Source organism: Rousettus aegyptiacus, unplaced genomic scaffold, assembly GCF_014176215.1.
Source record: "Rousettus aegyptiacus isolate mRouAeg1 unplaced genomic scaffold, mRouAeg1.p scaffold_m13_p_5, whole genome shotgun sequence".
NCBI lineage: Eukaryota > Metazoa > Chordata > Mammalia > Chiroptera > Pteropodidae > Rousettus > Rousettus aegyptiacus.
The window spans coordinates 16,805,509-16,833,263 of record NW_023416308.1 but is presented as its reverse complement, the minus strand read 5'-3'; the positions used below and the strand labels follow the sequence as shown (position 1 = coordinate 16,833,263).

The 27,755-nt window shown below is 34.7% G+C and overlaps 1 protein-coding gene and 1 pseudogene across 10 annotated transcripts in view; one reads left to right on the top strand and one right to left on the bottom strand.

The window, feature by feature from the left end:
- The window catches only part of MTMR3 (myotubularin related protein 3), a 116,544-nt gene that overhangs the window by 39,321 nt on the left and 49,468 nt on the right, over window positions 1-27,755 (top strand). For 7 of the 10 annotated variants that reach the window (XM_036221471.1, XM_036221474.1, XM_036221473.1 and 4 more), the window contains 2 exons: window positions 15,532-15,581; window positions 26,941-27,025. In XM_036221471.1, the coding sequence (XP_036077364.1) occupies window positions 27,023-27,025 (3 nt within the window). In that variant the 5' untranslated portion in view covers window positions 15,532-15,581; window positions 26,941-27,022. Of the gene's footprint in view, window positions 1-1,649; window positions 8,665-10,597; window positions 10,876-15,531; window positions 15,582-26,940; window positions 27,026-27,755 lie in introns of those variants that run through there. The other 3 variants (XM_016164298.2, XM_016164297.2, XM_016164300.2) reach the window with 3 other exon arrangements.
- LOC118603068 lies at window positions 22,924-23,042 on the bottom strand (annotated as a pseudogene).

Here is a 27,755-nt window from a genome sequence, read left to right as displayed (position 1 = left end):
ACCATTTTAACTATTGTAAGTGTATAACTCAGTTACATCAACTACATTGACTATTGTTGTGTAGCTGTCACTATTTCCAGACCTTTTTCGTCATCCCAAACAGAATCTTCATACCCATTAAGTAATAACGAAGTGTCATGATGTGTACAGTTTTCTTGTTACCTTTTTCACTCTCTTAGTGTCATAATATACTTACCCCTTTCCCAGATATTTATACTAAGGACTTGTCATTGTTTTGTGTAACAGCTTTATTACTTGCATGTTAATTTAGGCTTGCATGTTAGTTTTGAGATAATTTTATTCTAGACCTCACTCAAAGTCATATTTTTGATAGAGGAAAAGTCAGATCTGAGTTTTCTCTTCTCCCTTATGCCCCAACAGGACCAGAAGTAGATGGGATGATTTTGAGCTGAGTTGGACAAAGATGGTATTTGTGGTCTTCCAAACAGATTCTGTTATCCTCAGGACAGCTGTAGCTTCTGGCACAAGAGGCATCTTGACTTTTGGAAACTAGGCATTGTTTTTTTCCTTCCTTTGGTAATTTTTTTACATTTTGCAAGCTACTTTGCCCTGTTGCCTTTAATATTGATTTGTTTACTCATCCACTCCTAGCCAAGTAAAACTCTGTTCTCTTTTTCCAGAATTGGTTGAAGTCCCTTGAACATCCTTCCCTTGCTCCAGAAGTTACACCATTGCAAATTTGATATAATTCTCATGCATTTTTTCTCCCAAATTGTCTTTTTGAATGCTTTTTGTAGTGAAATATGACACAAAAAGTACATGAGATGCAAATATACACTGTAATGAATGATAAAGTGAATACTCATGTCACCACCACCCAGGTCAAGAAATAGGACATCACCAGCACCCAAGAAGGCTGTTCCTTTTTATATATATCCCTCATCCTCCCTCTTAGAAATAACTAACTGCTATCCTGGCCTTTATGGTAATCACTGTCTGTCTTTTATTGTATTATTATCTATATATGCATTTGTAAATAGTACTTTATTTTTTGCTTGTTTTTGAATGGAATCATACTGTACATATTTTCTATTTTGCTTCTTTGGTGTATTTCTATGTATCGTCTGTTATTTTGTACAGTATATTGAATGTAAAGATTATTTTATTATTGTTGGACATTTAGGATGTTTGGACTACTATGAGCAAAAATGTTGCTCTAAATATTCTTATACATTTCTTATGGTGCAGTATCCACATTTTAGGCTGTACACCAAGGAGCACAGTTGCTGGGCCACAGGATATATATATTTCAACTTTAATGCCATGTTGTTTTCCAAAATGGTTTATCAGTTCCCATTCCCGTTAATAATGGGTTAGGGAACGAGAGTTCCTCTTGCTCCACATCCTCATCAACAGTTTTTGACAGCTTGGGAGGTTTATAGTGCAACCCAAAACCCTGATTATTGGGTTTTGAGCATCTTTGCCTGTGCTTTTGGCCATTTAGATTTCTTCTGCAATTGCCTATTCAAGTCTTTAGTCCATTTTTCTATTTGTTCTTTTTAAAGAAATACTAATTTTGCAGTTATTTATGTATTATGGATCCTTCTTTGGTTACGTTTGGGTGGATATTTTTGCCCATTAATTTGGCTTTATTTTTGCTATCTCTGTGGTCTTTTGATTAATAGAAATTCATAACTTTAATGTAGTCAAATTTATCTAGTTTTTTTCCTTATGGTTACTTTTTATGTCTTATTTCAGAAATCTTCCCCTACCCAGAGGTCATGAAAAGCTTTATAGTTTTGCCTTTGATGGTTATGTCAATCACCCACTTAATGTTGCTTCTAATGTATGAAATGGGGGCACTTCACCTCTATTTACCATTCCATATTTATTTTTACATGACACTTTTTATCACAGTAATAGCTAAAATCTCTGCTTAAAGAAATTATGACATTGAAAGTAGAGAATTGCGAGCTAATGTTAAAATTATGAATGATTACAGGTAGTTATTTGTGTGGTTTACTAGTATCAGTTATTCTTATGTTTCCCTCAAAAACTTAAACAGTTCTTTAGTGCTTTCTTTGAATTTACTGTGATGCCCCCTGTGAATTTACCGTGGTACCCCCAGGGTACCTCAGTACACAGCTAGGGAAGCATGATTCTAGTGGAAGAGAAGGGTTCTGATTGGTTCCCCTTTGGCTCATATGGTTGAGGGAATAGAGGATTAGGCTATGATTTGGTCAAACTGGGTTACTGACCCACTCACTCTGTGCTTAGAAGGGCATAATATTTTATTGTATGGATATATCATTTTACTTGTTTCCAGTTTGTAAAAAATTATAAACAGTATAAGTTAATGTCTTGCATATATGACTATATCATAGATTCTGTTAAGTCTCATGTAATACTTAAATGTCAAAAAAGTTTATTTATGGGTTTAATGGCATGATATTTGTACCTTAAAAATTACCTGGGTAACTGAGGATTAAAGACCTAAACCTAAGAACTTGAAGTGTAAAACTCTTGGAGGAAAACATAGAGGAAAAGTTTCATGACATAGCAATCAATGATTTCTTGGATGTGACATTAAAAGCACAGGCAACACAAGAAAAAATAGATAAATTGAACTTTATTAAAATTAAAAACTTTTGTAGATCAGAGTATATTATCAAAGAGAGTGTAAAGGCAACCCAAAGAATGAGAGAAAGTATTTGCAAATCATGTATCTGTTAAAGAATTAATATACAGGACATACAGAGAACCACAACTCAGAAGCAAAAAACAACTCGATCAAAAAACATGCAAAGGACCTGAATAGACAGTTTTTCAAAGAAGTTATACAAATAGCCAGTAAGCACTCATTATTACTAGTCATTAGGGAAATGCAAATCAAAACCACAAGGCATTCACACCTTATTGGACGGCTATTCACAAAAAAAGTGGAAAAGTGTTGATGAAGATAGGAAAAAATTAGAAGCATGGTACACTACTGGTTGGAATAGAAAATGGTGCAGCTGCAGTGGAAAACAATGTGGTGGTTCTTCAAAAAAAATTAAACATAGAATCACTATATGACCCAGCAATTCCACTTCTAGGTATCTACCCAACAGAAGTGAAATCGGGGACTCTAAAAGGTATTTGTATACCAGTGTTCATACTAGCACTATTTACAGTAGCCAAAAGGTAGAAACAACCTAAATGTCCAACTAACGAATGTATAAACAAAATGTATATACATACAATGGAATATTAGCCTTAAAAAGGAAGTTTGGGATGATGTAAAAGTTCTGGAAATGGGATAGTGCTGGTGATTGCATAACTGTGAATATTCTCTAGGCTATTGACTTGTACACTTAAAGTGGTTAAAATTGTAAATGTTATGTATGTTTTATTACCATAGTGAAAAAAAAACTGGGAAAAAACCACTTTAAGTATGTGCCATTTGTTATGCTTCAATTATACTTGAATAAAGTTTTAAAAATCTTGGTAATTGATCCAAAAAATAATTTGTGAAGACCTAAAAGATGATGAAGTAATAAGTTGAATACCTTTGAAAGACAGTTTGTCCTATAAAGTAGTATCTTATAATGTGGACAAGTCTGTGGAACAGAGGCAAGCAGTGGATATATTTTAACTTTAGGAAAGCTTTTAATTTTTTCTGGTGGCACTTTCATCCATAAGGGATGAAAATATGTCATTTAAGGCTAAATGGTGCAAAACAGATTAGAAGGTCATATACAGTGTTACTTGTGGTTTGCTGTTAGGTGAGAGTGATAAATGGTTTTATGAAAGGGTTAGGATTGGGCTCTCTATATAAATGTTCTTAACAGTGATATAGATGATAAAATGGGGTATGCTGATTAAGTTTGTAGATGACTTGTCAGCCCTTGGAAGGATAGAATTAGAGTTCACAATTATCTTGACAAGCGAGAAGACATTGTAAAGAATAAAGGTTTTCAGGAACAAGTGTCAAGTAGTTATATACTTGAGACAATGGATAATAAAACACTGATGAAAATCTCTAGTTTTGTGGGAGAATGAAAGTGAATAAAGCTTTTCCTGTTTTTGAAAAATAAAGTAGGATATGTAGTATATAAGAAATATATTCTCAATATTACGAGGATCCCTTACTTGGGTTCTTTTATCAGCAGTATAGTTAGCATCACATTTTACTTATTAGCAAACTAATTGAGAGGCAGTGTGGTAGATGTTTATAATCTTAACTGGAGCCAGAGGCTTGAATTCTGGCTTCTGTACTTGGCTGGTATAACCTTAGGAAAGTTACTTCTCTATATGTGTTTACAGCTGTAAATGTGAACAATGATGGTTGCTACCTTATAGAATTATTGTGTGGTTAATTGAATTAGTACGTATTAAACTTTTAAAACAGTGCCTGGCATATAGGGAAGTGCTCAGTAAAAGTTTTTGATAAAACAATTTTCTTAACAGTTGGTCACAGTTTGCTCATTAACATGAGGTTATACTTGTATCGACTGAGAGTATTTTATCTCCCTTATTTTGCTGTCACTTAAAAATTATTTTTTAAAAATAAATTGGCCTTGATCTTTCTGCATAGTATGCCATACTTTTTGATGCTGTAGAGTCAACTCTTCATGAGGATGCAGTCCCGTTCACATTCCTTGCCAGTTATCAGAAAGCATTAAATGAATATGACAAAAATTATCTTGGCTTCATGTTGGAAGAAACTACTTTATAGTCTCACCTATTTGTGAACCTGTGCGCTCTTCCTGTGTGAATTCAAGAAAGGTTGAGAAAAGGACAAAGGGAATCTAGTTTTGGAGGTAGAAGCAAAATTATGACACAAAGAATGGAACATATTTAGGATGTTTTAGGAATGGCTTGATTGTGAGGACTCATATACTTTTATATGATGGCCTCAAGGAGATCAAAGAGGAGGATTAAGACCACCTCCCTTTTGTTGCTTTTATATTTCATATCCTTGTTTTGAAGCAGTATTTTTATCTTTACAAAAAAACACCCTCGTTTTATTCAGAAGCAGCATTGTAAACAGCAATTCACGATTGATATTATAGCTGTTACCAAGTTCCTGTCTACTTCAAGAAAATTTTACATGTTGGTGAAATGACAATTTATTGTAATTAGGATCATATAGTATCTATTTTTAGCTTATTGCAGGAACATGAAAATAGGAAGCACTCAAATTTTCCCATGATCGTAGTGGGAATTATCACCTATAGTTATTTTCAATTACTTATGAGAAAAATTTTTATGCTCTGTCCCAAAACTTAAGGAGAGATAAATATTATTTCATTGATTGACCAACACATTTTGAGTAGCTCCTGAGGGACCTTGTAGCCTGTGTGTGTTTGAGAGAGTTGAGGAGAAGGTGAGGGAGTCGAGGGAGGGAGAGAGGTAGACTTTGATAATAGAGAATAAATGCTAAATCATGTGTACTTAGAAAAATGCAATTTAGTAGCTTGGAATACTAGAAGAGCTCTGGGGATCTGGTTGGTAGAGAAAAGGCCATTCTGGGTATAGGAAATAACATAAAGAATGGCAAGGAATTTGGAATGAACACAGAATGACCTAGAGGGGAAGAGTAAGATCTTCATTTAGAGGAGACCTTGTTGTTGAGAGGGAAGGTCTTTGTTTTAGGGAGACCTTGTTATTGAGAAGGATGTACTGATCTTGACAAATATTATGATAGTGCCCTGTTAGTTAACTGAGAATGTGTAATGTATAATGAGAGTAATGGTTAATGTTGCTTGGCTCACTCAACTAAGTGATTCCTTCTTACTTGGCCTCAAAGTTCTATGACTAAAATTTTTGCTTCAGCCACATAGTTTTTACTTTGGACTTTGAAAGTTTGTAATGAGTAATGGAAACTTACAAATTTTTCAATCCTAAGTATTTATTTGATACCAAGAAAAGCAGGTAGAGATGTCGAATTTATGTTAAGAACTAGGATATAGAGGTTTTAAATGGACATGAGTGTGCTTGAAACATTTATTCGATGGGTAGGTAATAGAAGGCCCTGGTTAATTTCTCATGTTTATCTAAATTAGGTTTACTTTTTAATAAAAAAGTAGTTATTGAGCATGTCCTCATCCTAATCAGAATTAGTATTTTTTAAACATTAAAGACACTAGTTCAATGACTCTCCGTTCTAATATTATCTCCATTTTACAGATGAAGAAACTGAGCGAACTTTCCAAAGTGATAACAAGTAAGTTTGGAGCCAGAATTCACATCCCAGTCTGATTCAGAATCTGTGCTCTTATCTAATAAGTTCTGTTGTAATGCCTCTCATTAAGGATACTGTAGGGCCGGCCCTTGGGTTCAAATGTTGAGTAGGAAAATGACCTGTCAAGGAAATCATAATCTGTCTAGTAGGACAGATAAAAATATAAATAATTATAATGGCACAGTAGGTATTTTAAAATAGAGCTATATTGAAAGTGCACAGTGAACCCAGAAGCTTTCACAATGGAAGTAGTTTTCAAGCCCAAAATGGATGTATACATGGGATTTAGCCAAATGGATAAAATGGTATAAATAAATCATGGATGAAAAATTTAAAAGCAGCCCTAAGTTGTTTATTCTGTATATAAATGTCATAGGGTATATTTTTTTTCTTTGAGCAGAGTAAAACATATTGATGAAATAAAATATGCCAAGTGCTGTTAAAAGAATTCATTGACTAGAATCAATTCATGATGTAAGTTCAGTTGTCACTGTGGTTATTTTGTTTCTTAGGTAATTGAAGTCTAAATGAATTTAATTTAGCAAATGTTTGAGAACCAACCAGTTTTCTAGACCAAATTATGGTGACACTTACTGGTGGCTGTGACACTGGTGGCAAAGATGGAAATTGAGCATTTCAAAGAAAGCATTGGGAATTGGTGTCAGATTTTGTTAATTAGAAAGGAGTTGAATGATTTCTAGCCTTGAAGATGTAGGCAGACCAAGATTCCCAATGGAATAGTATTAAGAAAGAATATGGATTCTGCTTAGAATATGTAGAGTTGGAGGCGCTACATTGACAGAACAGAGGAGATCTGGTACTCTGGTATTGTGCTAGCAGTGGCAGTCAGGGTTGGGGAAGATGAGGAAGCTCTCTGGTGGTAGCAGAAACCTTGAAGAGAAGCTTATCATTTGTGTGGAGTACAGACTGGATACTGTTGCTTGTGGCCCTGATCAAGCATGCTTATGAATAGTTTCAGACTTAGATTGGAAAAATAGGTCTTATGAAGAAAAATGAAAGAATAAAGCAGCCTGAGGAAAGACAGTTATGTAACAGTTTCTATATATGAAGGATTTGTATTAGCATATACTTTAGTATCACCCAGACCTCTCATTAATATATTACTTACATGATTTTTTTTTCAATATTTGTATACTGAATGGAGAATGCATCTTAAAATCAATGGCATGTTATAGTTGAATTTGCGAGTTGTTTTCTTAGTGGTGTGTAAATTTAATAGTGTCTTGAATTGGATGGCATTGAGTCAAAGAGCAGAATGTTTTTTTCCATTGCTCATTAGTGTAAATATATAGTTTTTGTTTTTTAAAGCTATTTGTCTATATTCCATTTAAATCATCTCAGTTATCACCAATGGTATGTATACCACACCATAGAAACACAGGTAATTGAAGAAATAACTGTATACTGTGGAATATACAGTTTGGGTTACATGTTGAAAGTGTATAAATCAATAGAAAATAAAAAGTGTAAGCTCTTCCTCAGGTCTTTATATTTCTCCGCATTTTGGCATATTTAAGAGTCCTAACTAAAAACAGAAGGAGTACAAAATGTGTTGTCCAGTCATAGGCCTGATGTTTACCAGAGAGCTTGAATATACACATTATTCCTTTTGCCTCTTTCAGACATTAGTGCCTTTGACAAACTATTTCCATATTGGAAAATACAAGAAATATATGAGTGGCTCAGATTGACCTTGGAGATGTGATATTATTCTCAATAGTTATGTTCACATGCTTACTGGAAACTTGGTAATTCCAATTACTTGTTTGTGTGGATTTTTTTCATGCTGAAACGAATAGTACTTAAGTTTTTGATGTATAAAAATATACTTAGAATACTCCATAATGTGTGTAGGTTTATATTAGGCTGTATGTTTGAGAAGTTTTTCTTGTTTTAGAGAATATTTTACTAAAATTTTAATGTGTTTAGTATGAATATAAGTAATTTAGACAGTGCGCTTTTTAAAAAAAGCCTTCCCCTCCTTCTGGTTAATGGGTTAAGGAAAATTATAGCTTAAGAATTTTTAAAATCCAAGGTTTGTTTTTTGTCTTCAGTGTGAACCCATTACTACTAGTCTGAGTTTTTCTGACTTGTTAATTTAAATGCACTTATTTAAAAACAAAAAAGGAAAAATAAGCTATTAAGGTTATTTCTTAACAACCCTGATTTAACTTAGTACTTTTACCTTCCTTTTCTTAAGTAAAGCATATTGATGAATTCTAGTTTTTGACTTGAGCGGAAAAGTTCTTTTCTTCCTGTATATATTTAGATAGCAGTCACGTGTCCCTCTGTTGAGGAGAGATAAATGTTACTAGTTTAAAAGGGTAGGTCTTTTTCTGGGGATCTGTTGCAATGTATGGTTTTAAAAGGATTCTTAAGAAGATGGTGTTCTGGTCAAGATAATTTCTGGTCTTTTGGCTCTTTAGTAATTGAGGAGAACTGCTTCGAAAGAGCAGGTATTTGAGCTCACCATTTAAAACAGAGCCCACATTGTGTGGTTATTGGAGGTTATTTGGGTTTTTATTAGCTTATTTAAAAAAAATATGACCAGCCCTCTACCTAATTGCCAGTATATAAATTTAAACTAGGCCAGAAGAAGAGTGGATTCTTTTCATTGCACATAGCCTCTATTTGAACATTGTCTCTCTCCTCTGAATGTACCTCTTGGCTAGCTGGAGTGGACAGTTTTTAATTATGATGACAGTAGTTAAAAAGTCAGATATGTTTCTTCATTATTAAGTTGTATGCTTAAAGGGTGAATTTGCATTTTCATTCAGCGTTCTCGTCCTTGTCCATTTTGATGCCTTGTTACTCTGCATAAAACTAAGTAGAGGGAACCAGAACTTTGAAATGTCTTTTTGTAGATGGAGAAAGGAACATTAACATTACTTATATAATATTAATATACTAGTAAGAAATATGCAGATTAGCTAGGTTTGGGATACCGATAGCTATTGTTTGAGTGTAGTTTACTTTCAGTTTTTTCCTAGAATTGCTGTTGGACATCTCAGAGCACCTAGGCAAAACTGGAAAACGTTATGCTCATTTATACGTGGGCATACTCTCCCTTCCCTTCTTCCTTCCTCCTGTGGAGTGGGGGTGGGGGTGGGGGTGGGGAAGCAAAGTTATTTCTTTCCTCTTCACCATAGGTTAACTGAGAGCAAGTAGCAGGATGTTATTAATACGTGTGCAGGAATTTGCCTACTGTTAATTTCCCAAAGGTAGACCTTGGAACTAGTTAAAGAGACAAATGTCAGGAAACATTTTCCTGACACTAGAGTTGGTCTTTCGGATCTTTCTACAGCATTATAAATATTGAACTATCTCTGGCACTTTGATTAAATCCTCTTGCTTGGCTTTTAATTCAATTAATTTTTAGTGATTTGAATGTCTGGATTTTCTGTCATCTTAACAACTGAGACTTAAGTATTTTTGTTTTCTGTTAAATTATAGGTTTTCTTTTTTCCTTAAGAGATAGAAAACATTTCTTCATTTAAGATGATGAACCTAAATACTACCTTACAAAATTAAATTTAAAATTCTTAATTTCAGTAGTAAAATGTACCTTGTGATTTTTCATGGAGGTCTTGGAGTCAGAAAATAACATGGCAAGTTATTTGTAGAAATTCCTTACAATCCTATTAACGATTTAATATACCTGAGTTAGTAGTATGAAATGAATGTGTTCTATATAGGAGTGGTTATAAAGAGCAAGTCAGAACATAGACTTTTTACATTTTTTTCTTAAAATTATTAAATATTTACCCTTTTTAGTAGATTTTATGTGATCTTTGGTTTTACTCTTTTCTGGTTACCATCAAACATGTCTTCACCAAGACATCATGTATGATTTATGCTTCACCCATTTCCCATCCGTTATATAAGGATTAAGTATAAAAGGAGAAATCCTTGCAACAAATAAGTGATTTTTAAAGGTACAAATCAAATTTGCTGAAGTTGCTTTGATCACAGTCAATCCTTTCTGAGAACATGATTAGGACTTCCTTTTGCTTACTTGAGATGTGGAGTGCAATGAATTCTTAATATCTAAAAATGCTAGAGCACAATTACAGTGCTTTGCTTTTGCCTTCTCACAGTTTGGGGCCCATATTTGGAAAAACAGCTGTCAGTAATCAGCTACTTAAATGAAGACAAGTGATCTTAATTATTGATCACTAACCAACTATTTGAAATTTTATTGCAGAGCCTCCTTTGAAAATGTATTCAGAACTCTCGCATTTAAAAAAAATATTTCTATTCCTCCCTCCCTGCTACTCCTTCTTCCCCCAACCTCCCCCCCCCCCCACACACACACAGAATGGTCCACGCTCTGTACCACTAATGTAGTCACAGAATTATACAAGATTGATCTTTGGTCATTACTTTTGAAATCCATTTTACTTATTATAGTGAATATCATCGTAAGTGTTACTGGTTCAAGAGACTTATTACCAGCAAAAGACTTTTTGATAGAAATGTGATTATAAAATGGAGTTCAACTGATGGTTTTTAACAACTTACTGGATTTTGTTTTTCTAGGAGAAGATGGTTGATTTTTGCTTAGGAAATGATAATATTTTAGCTGTTTATCTGTGCCCTGCAGCTGGTAGAGGAATGCATCTGGATCTCAGAAAACTAACAGACTGTATTTAGTGTTTCCAAAAGAGGTAGGAAAGACATGTAGATTTTTTTTTTAATCATCTTGTTTTGAGATCTTACTGAGTCAGTTCACTGCCTCGATTTTATGTTTACTGTTTTTTTTATATTTTTCAAAGCATGGTCCTAATAAGTAGGGGGAAAAAGTCACAAGAAGGGCGCATTCAGCCCTCTGAGAATATTAGAATTAACACTAGAATTGCAACTCCGTAATAGTAGGAACTTTGTTTTGTTCACTGCTGCATCCCCAGTGCCTAGAATAGTGCTTGTCGCTCCAAAATATTTGTCAAATAAATGAGTCTCCTACACAATGAACTTGTTGGATGAATGCAGCCATGCTTTTTGAACTCTCTGTTTCTATTTTTGATTTATAGTTGACTTCAACAGCATAGGTTTTAGAAAACCTGAGGTTTGGGCTCTTGTTCAGGGCATAAGACCAAGCCACAGTAGTAGTATTCAGCTGATACATGCTTGGGTTTTGGTTAACACTAGCGATTAAAATCATCTTCCCACCATGAAATTAATCCTATCCAACATACCACAGAACTCTGGTTTGGGAAAGTCATATCACCCCTCAGATACCTGAAAAGTTATCATGTATAAATGAGGAAACACTAGGAAGCTGAAAAACTCACCCAAAGTAGTGACAGTTGTAAAGCTACTTCTTAAAAGTTAACATGTGAATTATTTTATATTACCTCGACACTCGTTTGCTGTGAATGTTTCTTAATATGTAGTACATGCATAAGAAAAGCCATTTCTTTTATATACAGTGAAAATAAACTATTATTTTAAAGTTATTTAGTTTTGCCTTCTTAAAGTTTTGAACTCTTAATTATTTTACATTTGAAAGTGAGACAAGACTATGTAAAAAATATTCCATTGTTCTTTTGAAGTGAAAATGTACCCTAGCCAAAAAAGTGTTACCATAGCCGTCGCCCTCTCCCCCCATACACACCATTTTAGGAGGCTTGGCTTGAGTCTCTTGGTTTTTCCTGTTCAATCTGATCAGTTTTTGTAGTTTGAGTTCTTTTATTATAGAAATGGTCCATATTGGTGTGCTTCTTTGCCCTTGTTGAAGCTGATGTGGTAGGTAGCATACAGATGATCACAAAGTATGCCGTGTAGGTGTCTGTTTCTTCTTGGCTTTCCCAAGGCCTACATGCCCTTCCTTGTAGTCATTACCTCATTTTCCAGAAAGGGACTTTGACTGTGTTAAGTTCCCCTCTCTAATGCAGCTACACAGTGGTATCTAGTATTAAAGTATTTAATATTCAAGTGTACTGATTTTTCACTCTCTTTAGGATTTTCTCTTAAAATAGATAAAATCCTATCCATAGTATATGTGATTGTAAAAATTTTACCTCTTATTTCAGGTAACTTCAGAAAAATTTATTTATTTTTACCCTCCATGGAGGTGGAACTTAAGGGTGACTGTTGTTAACTCCTGCCCCACCCGACTGCCCTGGCTGTTCATTAGTGCTTAATGTGTTTAAGATTCCCTTGTAATTAAATATTTTAGATTGCTTAGATTTAACATAACCACTTTACAGTCTGCCTCTTCAAATATATTAATGTTCAGGGTCACCCAAACATAACTGCTCTTACTTTCTGAGGAATACGTGACTTGTATTATGGGGTACTTGCTGATATCATGAGATGGTCGCTTGTGGCACCAGAGAGCTGCTTTCAGACTCCCTTCTACGTGGCCTTTACCTTGCAAATAGTCCTAACATGTGAGCAGTTTAAAATTTTTGTTGGCAATGTTTTACAATGACATACTTGTTTCCAACCCAGTAGATGTTTGATTGTGGTTACTAGCAAGAAGAATCTGCCAGCATTGAAGCAGACCTGCCTGAACCTTTTTGTCGAATATGCCTGTTGTTTGGTCCATCTCTTGGAGCTTTATTTTACACCTGTGGAAACTTCACACAAACACTTCTGTATGAATGGATTTGTCATATCTCTGACAGAATAAATTATCAAGTAATTTCTAAAAACATATCGATTAATCTTATAGTAGATACAGTGATTTTCTTGAATTAAATCTAGCACCACCAATTCATTTTTACCCTAGAGCTGATTTTTTTCTTAAATATAATCCCATTTTCCCCCTAATTACATGTTGGACATAAAACTACTTGGGATGCACCTTTAAAGCCAGGATATCATAGCTGGCATTGCTTTTTTGGAAGCTGCACTTCATTTCTTAATGATACCATCCTTTTTCTACTCACACAGGCCTTAAAATTTTGTAGTTATTTTTGACAACTTGTTCTGCCTTTTTTTTTTTTGGTCTATTCCTAATCAGTTACCAAGTTCAGACAGTTAATGATTTCATTTACTTTGGTGTCTTTCTCTGCATTTTCACTGCTGTTGAGATATTGGGCCCTTAGCAGTTCACATCTGAACTGCTAGTCCAGGAATATCCTAAGGTGACTTTCCCTCTCCAGGCAATTCTGCTTGCTGCCTTCTACTGTTTAATACCACCACTTGCATATTATTATTCCCCTGTTAAAAAAGCTTTTGGTTTCCCACCATTGAATGAAATCTAGACTTCTTAGCTTGGCATTCAAAGTCCACAGTGTGTCCTGCCTTTCTACTCTTCCTGAACACTCTCAATATTGTGACAGAGTCTTTATTTCTCAAAAATGTTTTTTTTTTCTTCCCACTGTGGTATTAATAGCTATCTTCTTTTGAATTACTCTCATTCCTTCTTTTCTTCGATCCCACCTATTCTATAAGATCAACTTGAAATTCTCCATTGCCTGTGAAGCCTCCCTGGGCTGCCCTGCCTCTGAATTCTGAGCAACACACATGCCATTGGACAGTTAACCTTGTAGTATTCTGGTACTTTTTGAGTTACAGTGAACTGTGTCACGTCATTTTTTTGTATGTAGTAGTTCCCTCTTACCCACAGTTTCAGTTATCTCTGGTCTCAGTTACCCAGGGTCAGCCACAGTCTGAAAATATTAAATGGACAATTTTAGAAATAATTCATAAATTTTATATTGCATGCCAATCTGAGCATGATGAAATCTCGAGCTGTCTGCTCTGTCCTGTCCAGGATGGGAATCATCTCTTTGTCGAGTATCCATCCTGTATACATTACCTGCCCCTTAGACACTTAGTAGCCATCTCGGTTATCAGATCGACTATTGTGGTATCACAGTGCTCCTGTTTAAGTAACCCTTATTTTACTTAATAATGTTACCAAAGCAAAAGAGTAATGGTGCTGGCAATTTGGATATGCCAAAGAGATGCCAAGGAGAAGCCGTAGGGTACTTCTTTTAAGTGAAAAGGTGTGTATGTTTTGGAAAAAACAGTATATATAGGGTTAGGTCCTATCCACACTTTTAAATCCTCTGGGGCTCTTGTATCCTCAGATAACAGGGACTACTGTAATTCTTTCTAAGTGGAATGTGCCTTAACATGCTATTTTATGTGGTGTTTTTTAAACAGCTAAGGACAGAGATCCAGCATCTGTTCTTTTAAACAAACATTTCTTTATTATTCTAAAGTAAAATTTATAGATAATATAATGTACCTACAGACATGACTTTTGAAAGCTGATAATAACTTCACTGTAGTACAGAGGAAAAATAAAAGTAAAGAGAATTATAATATGTATTTCAGGTTTTAGGTACTTAGTAAAAATTATACTCTAGCAAGAAAATGTTCTAGAGATTTACAAACCCCTCAACTTTCCTGCAGTTCTGTGTTCAATGCTTAAGACTAGTCTTGATACTTAATATAGTTTGTACCTGAAGTTGCAAATTATGAATGCTTTATTTCCTTTCCAGTGTAGAGTGTAGTTAATATGGCATGAATTACAAAATCCAAATTAAAAGTTACTGGGAGCCGAAAATACTTGTAAAAGGTTAGAATACTTTATTATTGCATGGTTCACCTTCCTTTTATGGAAAAAAGTAAGTTTCTGGAAGTTATGGGAGTAATGTGCTGTGTTGATTTAACTCCCTTAATTTTAGGATTTTGGTATTTCGTACAGTCTTGTTCACATATGCGACTTCATGTCATGTAAACAGTTGACCCAAAAGGATGAATAGTCTGCAGATATTGAGAGTAATCTTTACAGAGGAGTGAAGTTGATTAGGTTTTTTATTTCTGTAAAAATAAAAGATGAGATTGTTGCCTAGTTATGAGAAGAATTCTTTGTGTTTAGACTATAACAATCCCCACTCCCGATTTTTTGCTTACACATAAAAGATCCCTCGGTAGAAGCCAATTATGTTTACAAAACAACTACCAGGTCCAAGCCTAGATCTCATGTAATTTTAGTTTTTTTAAGTACTTGCTCCTGTAGTAGCAAAGGTTTACCTGAGAAGCCACCAGAATGATGCTTTTACCAATTCAGAAGAACTTATAAATAGGAGTTATCTTTATCTTCCTGGAAAATTCTGTCTCTACAGTTCTGTAGTTTCCAGAGGCATGCTAAAGGCTGACTGGGTTAGTTAAACATTTTGTGTCGTTAATATAAACAATCTAAAATCTGTGGTTAATAAAATAGTCTACATTGTAACAATTTAAAAAATTATCTAGTATCCTGACATTCTAACTTGTAGGAAAAAAGTCTGGTGAGATCTAAATGGCTTAATTTGATTCTTAGGATATTTGTCATTGTAAAAATACTGGTTTTTCTTTTGCAGATTTTCTTGTGAAACTTAGTAGAAAAAATTCTTGGAACAAACTTCATTTGGTAAGTTTGTCTCCCCTTATTCTCAACTCTCTCTGCTGTTTTAAGGCAGCTAGAACTAATTTACAGATTAATTTTGGTGATGTGTTTGTCCATGTCCTTATACACAATTAGATGAGCTCTTATATTTTTACTTTAATGTTAAATCTTTAAATATGGTGTTTTTTCATTAGGGCTCAAGATTACTTTTTCCATATGTAACTGTGCCATAATACAATTTACTGTGCCTGGAAACTTATATTTAAGATTGAGATTTAATGCGTTGTAACCTTATCTTTTGTTAAAAATAGTCCTTAACAATGTGGAGATCTTTTAAATTGAAACTTGATTCTTGTTTAAATTTTCTTTAATTGTTGCATATGAAAACCAAGGCCTCATTACTATACTTAGTGGCACTAATGTGATATTTAACTAGAAAACAAGTTCTAAAAAATTTTTAGTTCTGTCCTCAGTGTGGATATTAATCCCAGTCCTGTCCTCCTTTTCATAGACCTGTGTGTATCTGTTACTGCCTAAGTCTTTATTACTTCCTCTTGTTTCTGCTATTTAATTTAGGAAATTATAATCTAATATCATTGAAAAGAGAAGTTATTGCCTTGGTGTTGTTTTTAGCTCCAAGTCATTCCCTCCAGAACCTTTAGCGTGACATTTTAGGCCCTTCACAAATGGGTTTTAAATACATAAGCAACTAGTCACCTGTTTTCCTATATACCTACAGCATCTTTTGCTGTAGCCACACTGGCCTACTTACTGTCCTTAACATACTCTTCAGTTTGCCTTTTTTTTTTAGAAGGTTCTCATTCTTCACCTATACAGTTCCTATTCCCTCTTTTTCTCAGTAGCTCACAGTTGTGCTAGTCCAACTATTTAAAAGCTGGCGTGTTCCACAAAGCTTTACTTGAGTACCCATATCAGAATCAATTTCTTTGTCTTTTACATCACCATGGAATTATATTCCTTTATCTGTTATCACACACTGCCTTGTCACCCCACAGGATTGTGAACACTTTGAAGGCAAGAACTGTCCTCATACTTGAATTTCAATTCACATAAACATTTCCTAAGTCCTGGGATACCAGGTTCTTGTCACTATAATTTCATTTTAATTAGGACTTTTTTTTTTTTTTTTTGAAGAATAAGGGAGAATAGATTCTGTGGTTCTAATAGGGATTAGTGATAATCTTGTGAATTGAGAGTATCATTTTTTTCTATCTTTCTGTATAATAAAGTATTTATATAGTATATATGATCTGTGTCTTTGTAGTCCAAGGTTGCTCAGTATCTCACTTGGTTGAGCTATTGTTTACAAATGTAAATTTTAGTTATTAAGTAAGGAATTGGGTAATCTCTCCTTAATAGGAAGTATCTGAAAGATGAGATACCATGTTCAGTAGGAAAATTAAATGATGATATGCTTTGCTAAAAGTTTCTCAGAAGTCACATCCATGAGTAGTACTGACGTTGGAGCCTAGAGAAGCCTGCAGATCTGAGCTGTCAAATCTCATACATATATTAAGAAAAGATAAATTATTTAACTCTGATGGCTAGAATAAGAATCTTGTCCTTCATTTGGCCCCATTAGACTTTTAGAGAAGTAAATGTAATCCTAATGTATTACTTGTTTCTGCAGTATTTAGTTTTTACATGGCCATAATAATATAAATGTTTATGGATTTTTAACTTTAGAATCATTACTAATTTTAGATAAGGTATCTAAGACTTATATTTGCAAAAAATAGAATGAAAAAGTATTATATTCTTAACTGAAGAAACATGATCCAGATTTGGAGGGAAAGATGTGAGATTATTAAGTTAATTTTGATGCCAGGAAACATATTATTTGAATTACTATAGTATGGGTTCCAGATTAAAATAGGCTAAAGAGATACGACAGTTAGATCCAATATGTGATTCTAGACTGGATCTTTTATAGAGGGAAAAAATCAAAAGGTATAATTGAGTCAGCTGACCAAATTGGAGTATACAAAGTAGATTAAAGTACTACTACATCAATGTTAAATTTCCTGAATTTGAAAGCTAGTACTGTGGTTATGTAAGAGATTATTTTTGTTCTTAGGAAGTGTACATTGAAGTAATAAGGGGTAAAGAGGCATGGTGTATACAACCCTCTTTTAAATTGTTCAGAAAAAATAAGTAACTGTGCGTATGTGCATATGCACACAAATATGTATGTGTGTGTATAAAGAGGACAGTGTTTAGAACTGTCCTATTTAAATTCTTCTTTTGTAATGGAATATCTTAATGAATGATTTAAAAAGTGCTTATTTCTATCCTCCAGTAACTGTACTAAGCACAATATATACATTATCTTTTAATCCTCACAATTTTTTGTTGCAGCTGTTATTGTTGTTTTACAGATGGAGAACAGGGGCTCAGAGAGGTGGCATTATTTGCCCGTAAAGTCATAGAGTTAGTATATGGCTAAGGACTTATATCTCATTGGCCCTCAGAGTCATTGTTCTACATCTCTAATTGCTTCCTAAATTGAGATTATTATCTTCACACTTTATCTTAGATTAAATGAAAACCTTCCATGCAATATTATTTTTAGTTTCTTTTTCAAAACCTTTTGTAGAAAAGTTTATTTTCCTACTTGCAAATTTAAAGTAATTCTAAAAGTATAAAAACTCCTAGTCCTTACTACCACTTTGTTAACAGTCATTGTACCATTGTTCTGTACATGTAGAAACATACTTCATAATTAATACAAATAATTCATATGGGTATTTTTATTTTAACCTTTTAAATTACAGAACATTAAAACTTCTACCAAGCTAATAACTGTGTGTTGGTGAATTATTTTTCATAGATAGAAGAAAAAGTATGTATAGTCTTTGGCAGTAATGATCCCATTCCACTTTAAAAATTGTGTTTCTCTTCACTTAGTAAATGTATTTTTACAAATCAGTGCTGCAGAAATAATGAATCATACAGAGATAGAGGCAAAGATCATTATTACGGATTTTTCTTACTGTAATAGACAAGTGGAAATAACCTAAATGTCTCAGCAATTGAATGGCTAAGTTATGATATGGAATACTGAGGAAGGATTTGATATATTAACTAAAGAAAAAAGATACGGAACAATGAATACAGTGTGATCCTCCCTCTCATTTTTTTTTGGTAGATTTGCATACAAAGTGTTATAAATACAAAGAATTATAAATTAGTTAACACGGATTGTACTTACCTGTAGATAAGGGACAACAGAGAGTGAGAGGGGAATTTTTTATTTTAAAAAAAAAGATTTATTAAGATATAATTCAGATAGTCTACATTTAACCCATTTAAATTACACAGTTCAATGGCAGCCATCACCACGGTCAATTTTAGAACCTTTTATCACTTTAAAAAGAAACTCCATACCCTTTATCTGTCACTTCTCTTACCTTTTATCTCCCCCATCCCTAAGCAACCATTAATCCACTGTCTATAGATTTCCCTGTCCTGGGCATTTCATATAATGGAATCATATGATACATGACCTTTTGTGAGTGGCTTCTTTTACTTAGCATAATGTGTTCAAGGTTCATCCATATTAAAGCATATATCAGTATTTCATTCCTTTTTATGGCTTAATAACGTTCCATTTCTGGGTATATAACATTTTGATTGTCCATTTATTCATCAGTGGACATTTGGGTTATTTCCATCTTTTGATTATTTTGAATAATGCTATTATAAATGTGTACATGTGTTTGGACATACGTTTTTGTCTCTCTTGGGTAGTTAAATACATAATGCTATTATAAACATGTGTACATGTGTTTGGATATATGTTTTTGTCTCTCTTGGGTAGCTAAATACATAGGAGTGGAATTGCCGGGTCCAATGGTAGCTCGATGTTTAATTGTTTGAGGGACTGCCAAACTATTTTCCAAGGAGGCTCCATAATGTCACATTCCCACCAGTAGTGTATGAAGGCAGTTGTTTACTTTTTACACCTGTATTTTAGATTTCCTTAGACTAACATTAATAACTCAATTCTTCCTTTTGTGGTGATAGTATAATTATAACTCTAGGACCCAAGTTTTGCCAGCCAGTTGCTGAATATTTCTTAAGGATTGGTTATATCTGCCCTTCATAGTTTTATAAGGACCTTCAGCAGCTACTTGATTCATATTGGTTGCAGTTACTTATGATCTTGGCATTTTCTTAACATCTTGGGCTTCTATAGAAAGTGTATCTTTTCTCAGATGCTTAAAGCAGCATCTCTTACTTTGAACTGTTTTTATGTTTTTTTTTTTAACTGCCCTGGTGACCATAAATTCTTTAATCTTTCTTAGCCTCAACATTTAGGCCTTTACTTATTACTGTCCGTTATATTCCAGAATACCTTTCACATCCTTATGCATTTATTCAATCTGTACTGCCTTCATTCTAAATCAAGCCACATTCCTCTTTCGTGTAATTCTCTCCTGATTCTATGTTTATTCTTTTTGTTCTTTGATCCAGTTATTACACAGTAACCAGAACGATCTTGAAATCAAATCATACCACTCTGCTGTTTAAAACCGGTTAGCGGCTCCCTATTGCACTTGGAATATAGTTTATACTCCTTACTGTTTACATGTACCTTCTCTTGTACATTTCTTCACCTTTAAGTTGGACCATTCTTCTTTCTGACTCAGCACATTTTTGCGTACCAGTTTCCTCCTTTTAATCCTTCAGAAATGCCGGTCTTTCCTTTGTCAGTAGCACATGCTATTTGTTCACTGTACCAGAAGCTTGCCTTTCCTCACCTTATCTGAAGTGCCCCTGCCCTTCATCCCATCTCTGTATCAGCTTCTTGTTTATTTCCTTCATCACATTTAGCACAATTTGTGTCTATCTTCCACTCTGGAATATGCATTTCTTAGTGCAGGAACAAGCACAGTGTCACATTGTCTGACACATACTAGGTTCTCAGGTAATTGTTGAATGACTAAAGTACAGCACACCATTTAGAGTTTGTATTTGGTGTAGAAATGGAAGCTGTCCTTTCTGGGTAACAACTATTTAAATTGAGAGAGACTCTTAATCCTAAGTGGCAAATCTTTGTCTTGGTATTTCGGTATTCATTAAAAAATTGGATTTGACTGGGAAGAAACCTAACGTGGATATGTCTGCTGATTAAGAATTAACTTTGAATATGGAATTTGATTTCTAGTTCCATGTACTGCAGTTGAGTATTGAGATAGCGCTAACTCTGTGATGCCTGTGAGAGATTTTTTTTAAATTTTGCTAAAAAAAATATCTTGAAAGACACATACATGGTGATTTGTTTACAACCACTGTTTTTTTGACAGTGAAACCTTTGAGTCTTTAAATAAGGTCTTCAGTAGCTGGGGGGTTTGAGGTAGAATTCCTGTTATTTTAAGAGAAACTATTATGTGAAAATTTCAAGTGCATAAAAGTAGAGAAAATAGTTTACTAAATTTCCGTTAACTTATTGGGCTTTAAAAATTATCAACTTGTGGCTCAATTTGTTTCATAGACACTTATTCTGCCTTCTCCTTGATATATCACTTCATCTGTTTGTATTTCAATTTTATACATAAAAGGAATTTAAAAACATAATCACCAAAAAAAAACCCTCATAAGCACAACATTGTCAATTATATAAAAATTAATAAGTTTCTTAATATCATCAAATATTTAATATGTGGTCAGATTTCCCTAAACGTCTTAATTTATTTTTATGCTTTTAGTCAGGATCCAAATAAGATCCATATATTGCAATTGTTTGACATGTCACTTAAGTCTCTTTTAATCTGTAGGTTTCTCCTTCATCTCTCTCTTTTCTTGCAGTTTATTAAAGAATGTGGGCTATTTTCCTCTAGTTTTCCATATTTCATTAGCAGTTGTAAAATGTTGATACCTATTTCTCTCTTTCCTCCTTTATATATTAGGCAATATACTCCCCTCATCAACTACCTGATTGTGCAGAGGTTCAGTTTATATAGGAAAAGCAGGATAAATAATAATTCTTTCCCATTATTTTTAATAATTTTCAAAAATAGGAGGTTGGTTATTTAGCATCCTCCAGTGGTAACCAGTGAGAGAGAATCATTGTGAACTTGTATTTAAATATATTAAAACTCAGTCTATTGCACATGCTACTTTTGTTTAGATTATTCCATTTTTGGTCAGTGAGTCTGTTCAGGTTGGCTCCTGAGTCCTTTCAATATACCCTTAGTAGTTTTTGATAATTTCCTTGCTTTCCAACTTAATAACGTGTTCCAGAATCAACCTGTGTATTACCTATTCTAGACTGGGAATTGGCTATTTCTCATTAGCACTGGCTGCTTCTGAGGTGGGAATTAGTCTTTACAGTCTAGATGATTAGAAAGCTCATTGCTGCTGGATTGGTCCTATAACTTTTTGCAGTAAGATTAGTTTTAATATTTCATGGAAGACTTTGATTATAGTCATACTCTTCACCTACAGTTTTTGACTGAGCTATATAAGTCACATCACATAAAAGTACACATTTCAGGATTTTATTATATGTCTATAATTGTTGTGCTAAACCACCACTGTCTGATTCCAGAACATTTTCATCATCCTGCAAAGATTCCCTGTACCCATGAACAGTCGCCCCCCTATTTCTTCCTCACCCTAACCACTGACAGCCAATAACCTACTTTGTCTTTATGGATTTACTTATTTTAGACATTCCATATAAATAGAATTGTATGGTCTGCAGTCTTTTGTGCCTGGCTTCTTTCACTTAGTGTAATGTTTTCATAGTTCATCCATGTTGTGTCATGCATCAGTATTTTAGACCTTTTTATTGTTGAATAATATTCCATTGTGTGGATAATACCACATTTTGTTCAGTCATTTATCAGGTGATAGACATGGGGTTGAACATTTGGGCCGTTTCTACTTTTTGGCTATTAGGAATAATGCTATGAACATTTGTTTACAAGTTTTTGTGTGGATATATATTTTAATTTCTCTTGGGTATATAACCTGGAGTGGAATTAATGGCTCATATGGTAACACCGTAAGTTTTTAAGGAATTGGAAAACTGTTTTCCAAAGAGTTTGTACTATTTTCTATTCTCATCAGCAGTATATGAGTGTTTCAAGTTCTCCACATTCAGCCTACATTTTTGACATTGATGTCTTCATCACTGAAATTGCCTTGTGAGTTTTCTGTTTTGCAAAACATATCAAATTTACTTCTATTTGTCTAAAATATAGCAGTTGGAATGTGTTTGATACTATCATTAGAAACACAATTCTAAAACAAAGACCTTTTGCAAAACATTCGGACAGGTTTTTTTTCTTTTTGACTTATTTTATTTTCATTTATTTATTTGTTTGTTTGTTTTTAACGTCTATAGCTCCTGGTATTCCAAGGTGGTCTCCCATCCAAGTACTAACCAGGCCCGACCCTGCTTAGCTTCCAAGATCAGATGAGATTGAGCACGTTCAGGGTGGCATGGCCGTAGATGACTTTTATTTTTTATTTTTATGTTTTTGTAGTTTTTTAAAAATTATTTTTATTTAGTTTGAAGTATACAGTATATTGGTTAGACATCTTTATAGTTCATAAAACAATTTCACCCTCCCTCCCCTGACCCTCTGCCTAGCCAAAGTATTAGTGCTCTAACTGCATTCCCTATGCCGTGCTCCCCATCCCCGTGGCCATCCATCAGTTACTAATTTGTACTTCTTTAGCCCTTCACCCCATTCTCCAGCCCCTCAAACTCCCCTTTCCTCTGTCCGACATCAAATTGTCCACTATATTTGTGAGCCTGTTTTTGATTAGTTTTTTCTTTTTACTCCTTAGATTTCACATATAAATGAAATCATACAGTGTTTAGCTTTGTCTGACTTAAATACCTTCTAGGTCCATCAAAACAATATCTTTTCCATCTCCTTCCTTTTCATACGTAGGAGTCTTGTTTTCTTATCCTTTCAGCCACTCTGTCTTTTGATTGGAGCGCTTAATTCTTTTCCAATTAAGGCACTTATTGATAGGAATGTAGTTGTGACCATTCTTTATTCCTGTTTTTAATAACATGTTTTTTCTTCTTAAAGAAGTCCCTCCAACATATCTTGTAGTACTGGCTTGGTGGTGATAAATTCCTTTAGCTTATTTTTGTCTGGGAAGCTCTTTATCTGTACTTCAACTCTAAATGATAGCTTTGCTGGATAAATTATTCTTGGTTATAGATCCTGGGTCTTCATCCTGTCAAATATTTTGTGCCAAGCCCTTCTGTCCTGCATAGTTTCTTTTGAGAAATCAGCTGCCAGTCTTATGGGTTTTCTCTTATATGTAATTATTTGTTTTTCTCTTGCTGCTTTTAATATTCTTTCTTTGTATTTAACCTTTGGCATTTTAATTATGATGTGTCATGGTGGGGGCCTTTTTGGATCCCTGATTTTTGGAATTCTCTGAGCTTCTTGGGTTTTTATGTCCATTTCCTTCACCAGATTAGGGAAGTTTTCCATTATTATTTCTTCACACAGCTGTTCAACATCTTGATTTTCTTCAGTTACACTGATCAGACGAATATTTGGAGCCTTGATAGTGTCCCATATCCTCCTTAAATTATTTTTATAGTCTTGGCATCTTTTTCTTGCCATTCTTATTGAGTGTCCTGATTGGTTTTCCTGTCCTCTAGATAGGGCATTTGATCCTTTTCTTTATTCCTTTGTTAATTCCATTTAATATGCTTCTCATCTCAGATAATGTATTCTTCATTTCAGACTGGTTCCTTTTATAATTTCCATTTTTATGTTTTTTTATCTCTTTATCGAAGCTCTCACTGAATTTATGAAGTTCCTTGAGCATCTTTATAACCAGTGTTTTGAACTCTGCATCCATTAGATTACTTGACTCCATTATCTCTGGATCTCTGTTCTGTTCTCTCAAATGGCTTCTACTTCTTTGTTTTCCCACTCTGTCTACCTTTCCGTGTCTGTTTCTATGTACTAAGAAAAGTTCCTAAGTCTCCCGGTCTTGTTACTGTGGATTTGTGAAGTAGGTGTCCAGTGGCATAGTCCTGAGAGGGGTTCAGCTACAGGCCAAACTTAGCCCAAGCCTCTACCCCTCCAGGGCCACCTGTTACGATTCAGCAGTTCACAGATACTGTGCTTATAGTTGCCTGAAAAGGCCACACCAGAAACCGAGGCTGCCTCCAGTGTGAGTCTCAGCAAGGAGCACCTGACTCGCTGAGGACACACCTGGATGTGGCTTGGGTGGGGCCATGAGTTCAGGGAGGTGGGGTTTCAGGGAATCCTCTGGGCGGAGTGACCTCTGTTATCTAGTTTGATGAAATCATGCCTATGGTGGTGCTATGTCTGCACCCTGGGGAGGGGGAGGGCTCAACAGGGAACAATGGATGCCACCTGCACTTCTGTACCCAGTGAATCTCATCTTGGCCCTCACTCCAGCAGTGTCTCCTTGTAAGTCCCTGGTATCCTCTGCGTGCAGCCGAATTGGCACTGGTATTCACAGTGAGGAATGTCCGTCACTGCAAAAATCTGCTCGTGGATGCAGCCCCTTTAAGAGGCTTCTGCTGCTGCCACAGCCTCCATCTCACACAGCTGCTTGGGACTAGGCAGCCATGTGTCCTCGCCCCGTCCTATCTTGTTTTCTTGGACTTCTCTCTAATTGTATGGCTTGTTCCTCTGGATCCCAGATGATTTTTCCTTGCTGCTGCTCCTTGTTTCTGTCACACTTTGGTTTGGTTGCCAGAGGGATGAACAGAGCCTCTGTCATCTACACCATTTTTTTTTTCTCCCAATTCCATGACTTTTAATTCACAGTTGTCTTCCTCAGATCTAGAATAGTGCCTGGGATATAATAGGCATTGAATAAATATTTATCGAAATGAATGAATAAAAGATAATTTTATACTGATTGGTTCTTGAGCTAGGTCAATTCACAGAGGTTTGTTTTGGGCTTGAAGGATGGTAAAGATGATGATGCTGATTTGGTTTGTCACTGAACAACTTAGTTTTTCTAGTTCTTTCTTATCCTTCCAGCCTCTAAACAGTGGAGTCCTTGGTCTTCTGTACTTGCTCCCAAATTAACTAGCTTTAATGCTTTCTACACATTTATGTCTCTCACATTCAAATTAATGTCTCTAGCTTCCCTCTTGATTTCCAGGCTTGTTTATTCAGTGTTCTACTTGGTATCTTTAATTGGATATCTAATAGGCATCTTAAATATGGCATGTCTAAAACGGAACCTCTGACTACCTCTTCCCCCTTTTGTACCTCGCATAGAGTGGGGAATCCATTTTTTTTTAATGATCTTCCCTCATCAGTAAATGAGAATCTTTGCTTCTAGTTGCTGAGGCCAAAAAGTTTGACTTCTCTCTTTCTCTGACCTAATTCATTAGCTAAATCTTATATAATTTCAGAATCTATCCAGAATTCAGCAATGTTCTACCATTTCTATCACTGCTACTTCGTAGTGATCATTGCCTTTTAACTGGTCTTTATGCTTCCTCCTGCACTCCTAACCACCTACCCCTCCCTTCCGGGAGCAGTCTAGCATATTCCCCAACCAGAGTCCTCTTTTAAAATAAGTCATTTCATGCCACTTCTCTGCTCACAGCTGCACAGGGTTCCACATGTTCTGGGCCCTGCTGCTTCTTTGATGTCCTCTGTTCCCTCACACTGCTTTGAAAGAGCTTACTTTGGATATTGAATCCCAGACTCCTTAAAATATCCTGTATTCAAGGAAGTTTAGCAAACTAGATATACTGGCTTTGCATGAAGTTAATCTTTTTTTTTTCTTTTTTTCAAAGCAACCTAAAGATGAAGCTAGTGTTCTTACTAGCCTATCTTTGAATTTCTGGTTGAGTATTCTTCCCCCACTTTTTGTTTATTTTAAAAACCTGGTGAATGTATTAATACCACTTATGTGAATTTTCAGATTAGCATAGAATATTGAGGCAATACGGAAATTTTTTTTTTCATATTTTGCTTAGTTAAGCTGGTTTGGGTCCCACAGATAGGGAGAATCCTTTTTGAATTTATAGATAAACCATAGTGTAATATTATAAAAATGTTTTCCTGCTTATAGGTTGGTTTTAATTATTGTTTTATTTTCATCCAAGGTTTATGACATTTTTTATATTACTATCAACATTAGGAACATGAACCTTTGTTAACATTTTTGCCCAAATAGGTTAGGACCAGGGTGATTTTCACAAAAGTATATGGAGTTTGGATTTGACCCATGGGAATTGGCTGGGTAATAGTCAGCTCTTTCTTGGCTAACTCTGGTCAGGTGTTTGGGTCTGTGTATATGCAGGTTCTTCAATTAGGGTGTGGCCAAGTAGGGTGGAAATTGCCAATTTTCTTTTTTTTCTTTTCTTTTCTTTTTAAAGGTCCAGGCATAAAGGAAAGAAAAGCTTTGCCAGGCACTGAAGAAGGGACAGGGATCTGTCCTCCTAATCTGGGCCTCCTGTCATGGTAAGTACAAGATAAATAACAAAAAACTTGGGATTGAACTCTGTCCCGACAATTAAGTGAACATTAATATGTTTATAGTTACCCATTTTTGTTCTTATAAGAAATCATTTCATCTTTTCCAGAACTCTGTTTCCTTTCTTTTATTGTTTACTTACTAGTAATAATTATAGAGTATTCTAGTATACTAGATCAGTTTCATTTTATTAATTTTAGTTCTGTGAATTAGATATTGTCTCTTTGCAGTCAGATAGTAAATGAAATCAAGACTAAAAGGTATGATTCTTGGACTCCAGGTTTTTTGTTTTTTGTTTTTTTCCTAGGAAGGATGCTATAGCAAAAACTGTGTGTGTCTGAGAGAGAGAGAATTATGATACGGTCATACACCTGTTCTTTATTAATTAACCTTTCTGGATAGAGGCAATCCCCTGGATTCCCTGTTCAATTTAAGGAAGTATTTTTATCTAGAGAAGGTGAAGCAGCTCTGCATATCCGGACTACATCTTTGACTAAAAGCATATTATGGACGTTTCAGTGACTTGTGGGCCATTCAGGACACAGACTCGGCCCATGCAGAGAAGATGAAGCAATGAGCCAGCCACATATGTAAATAGCCCTTTAAGGCTTAAAAAAGAATGGTCCTCTGTAATATTGTCCTGCTTCTACCTTGTGATGTTTCCTAGATGCAAACCATTTCATGCTGGTGCACAAGGAAGGAATTGAAAAGGCCATG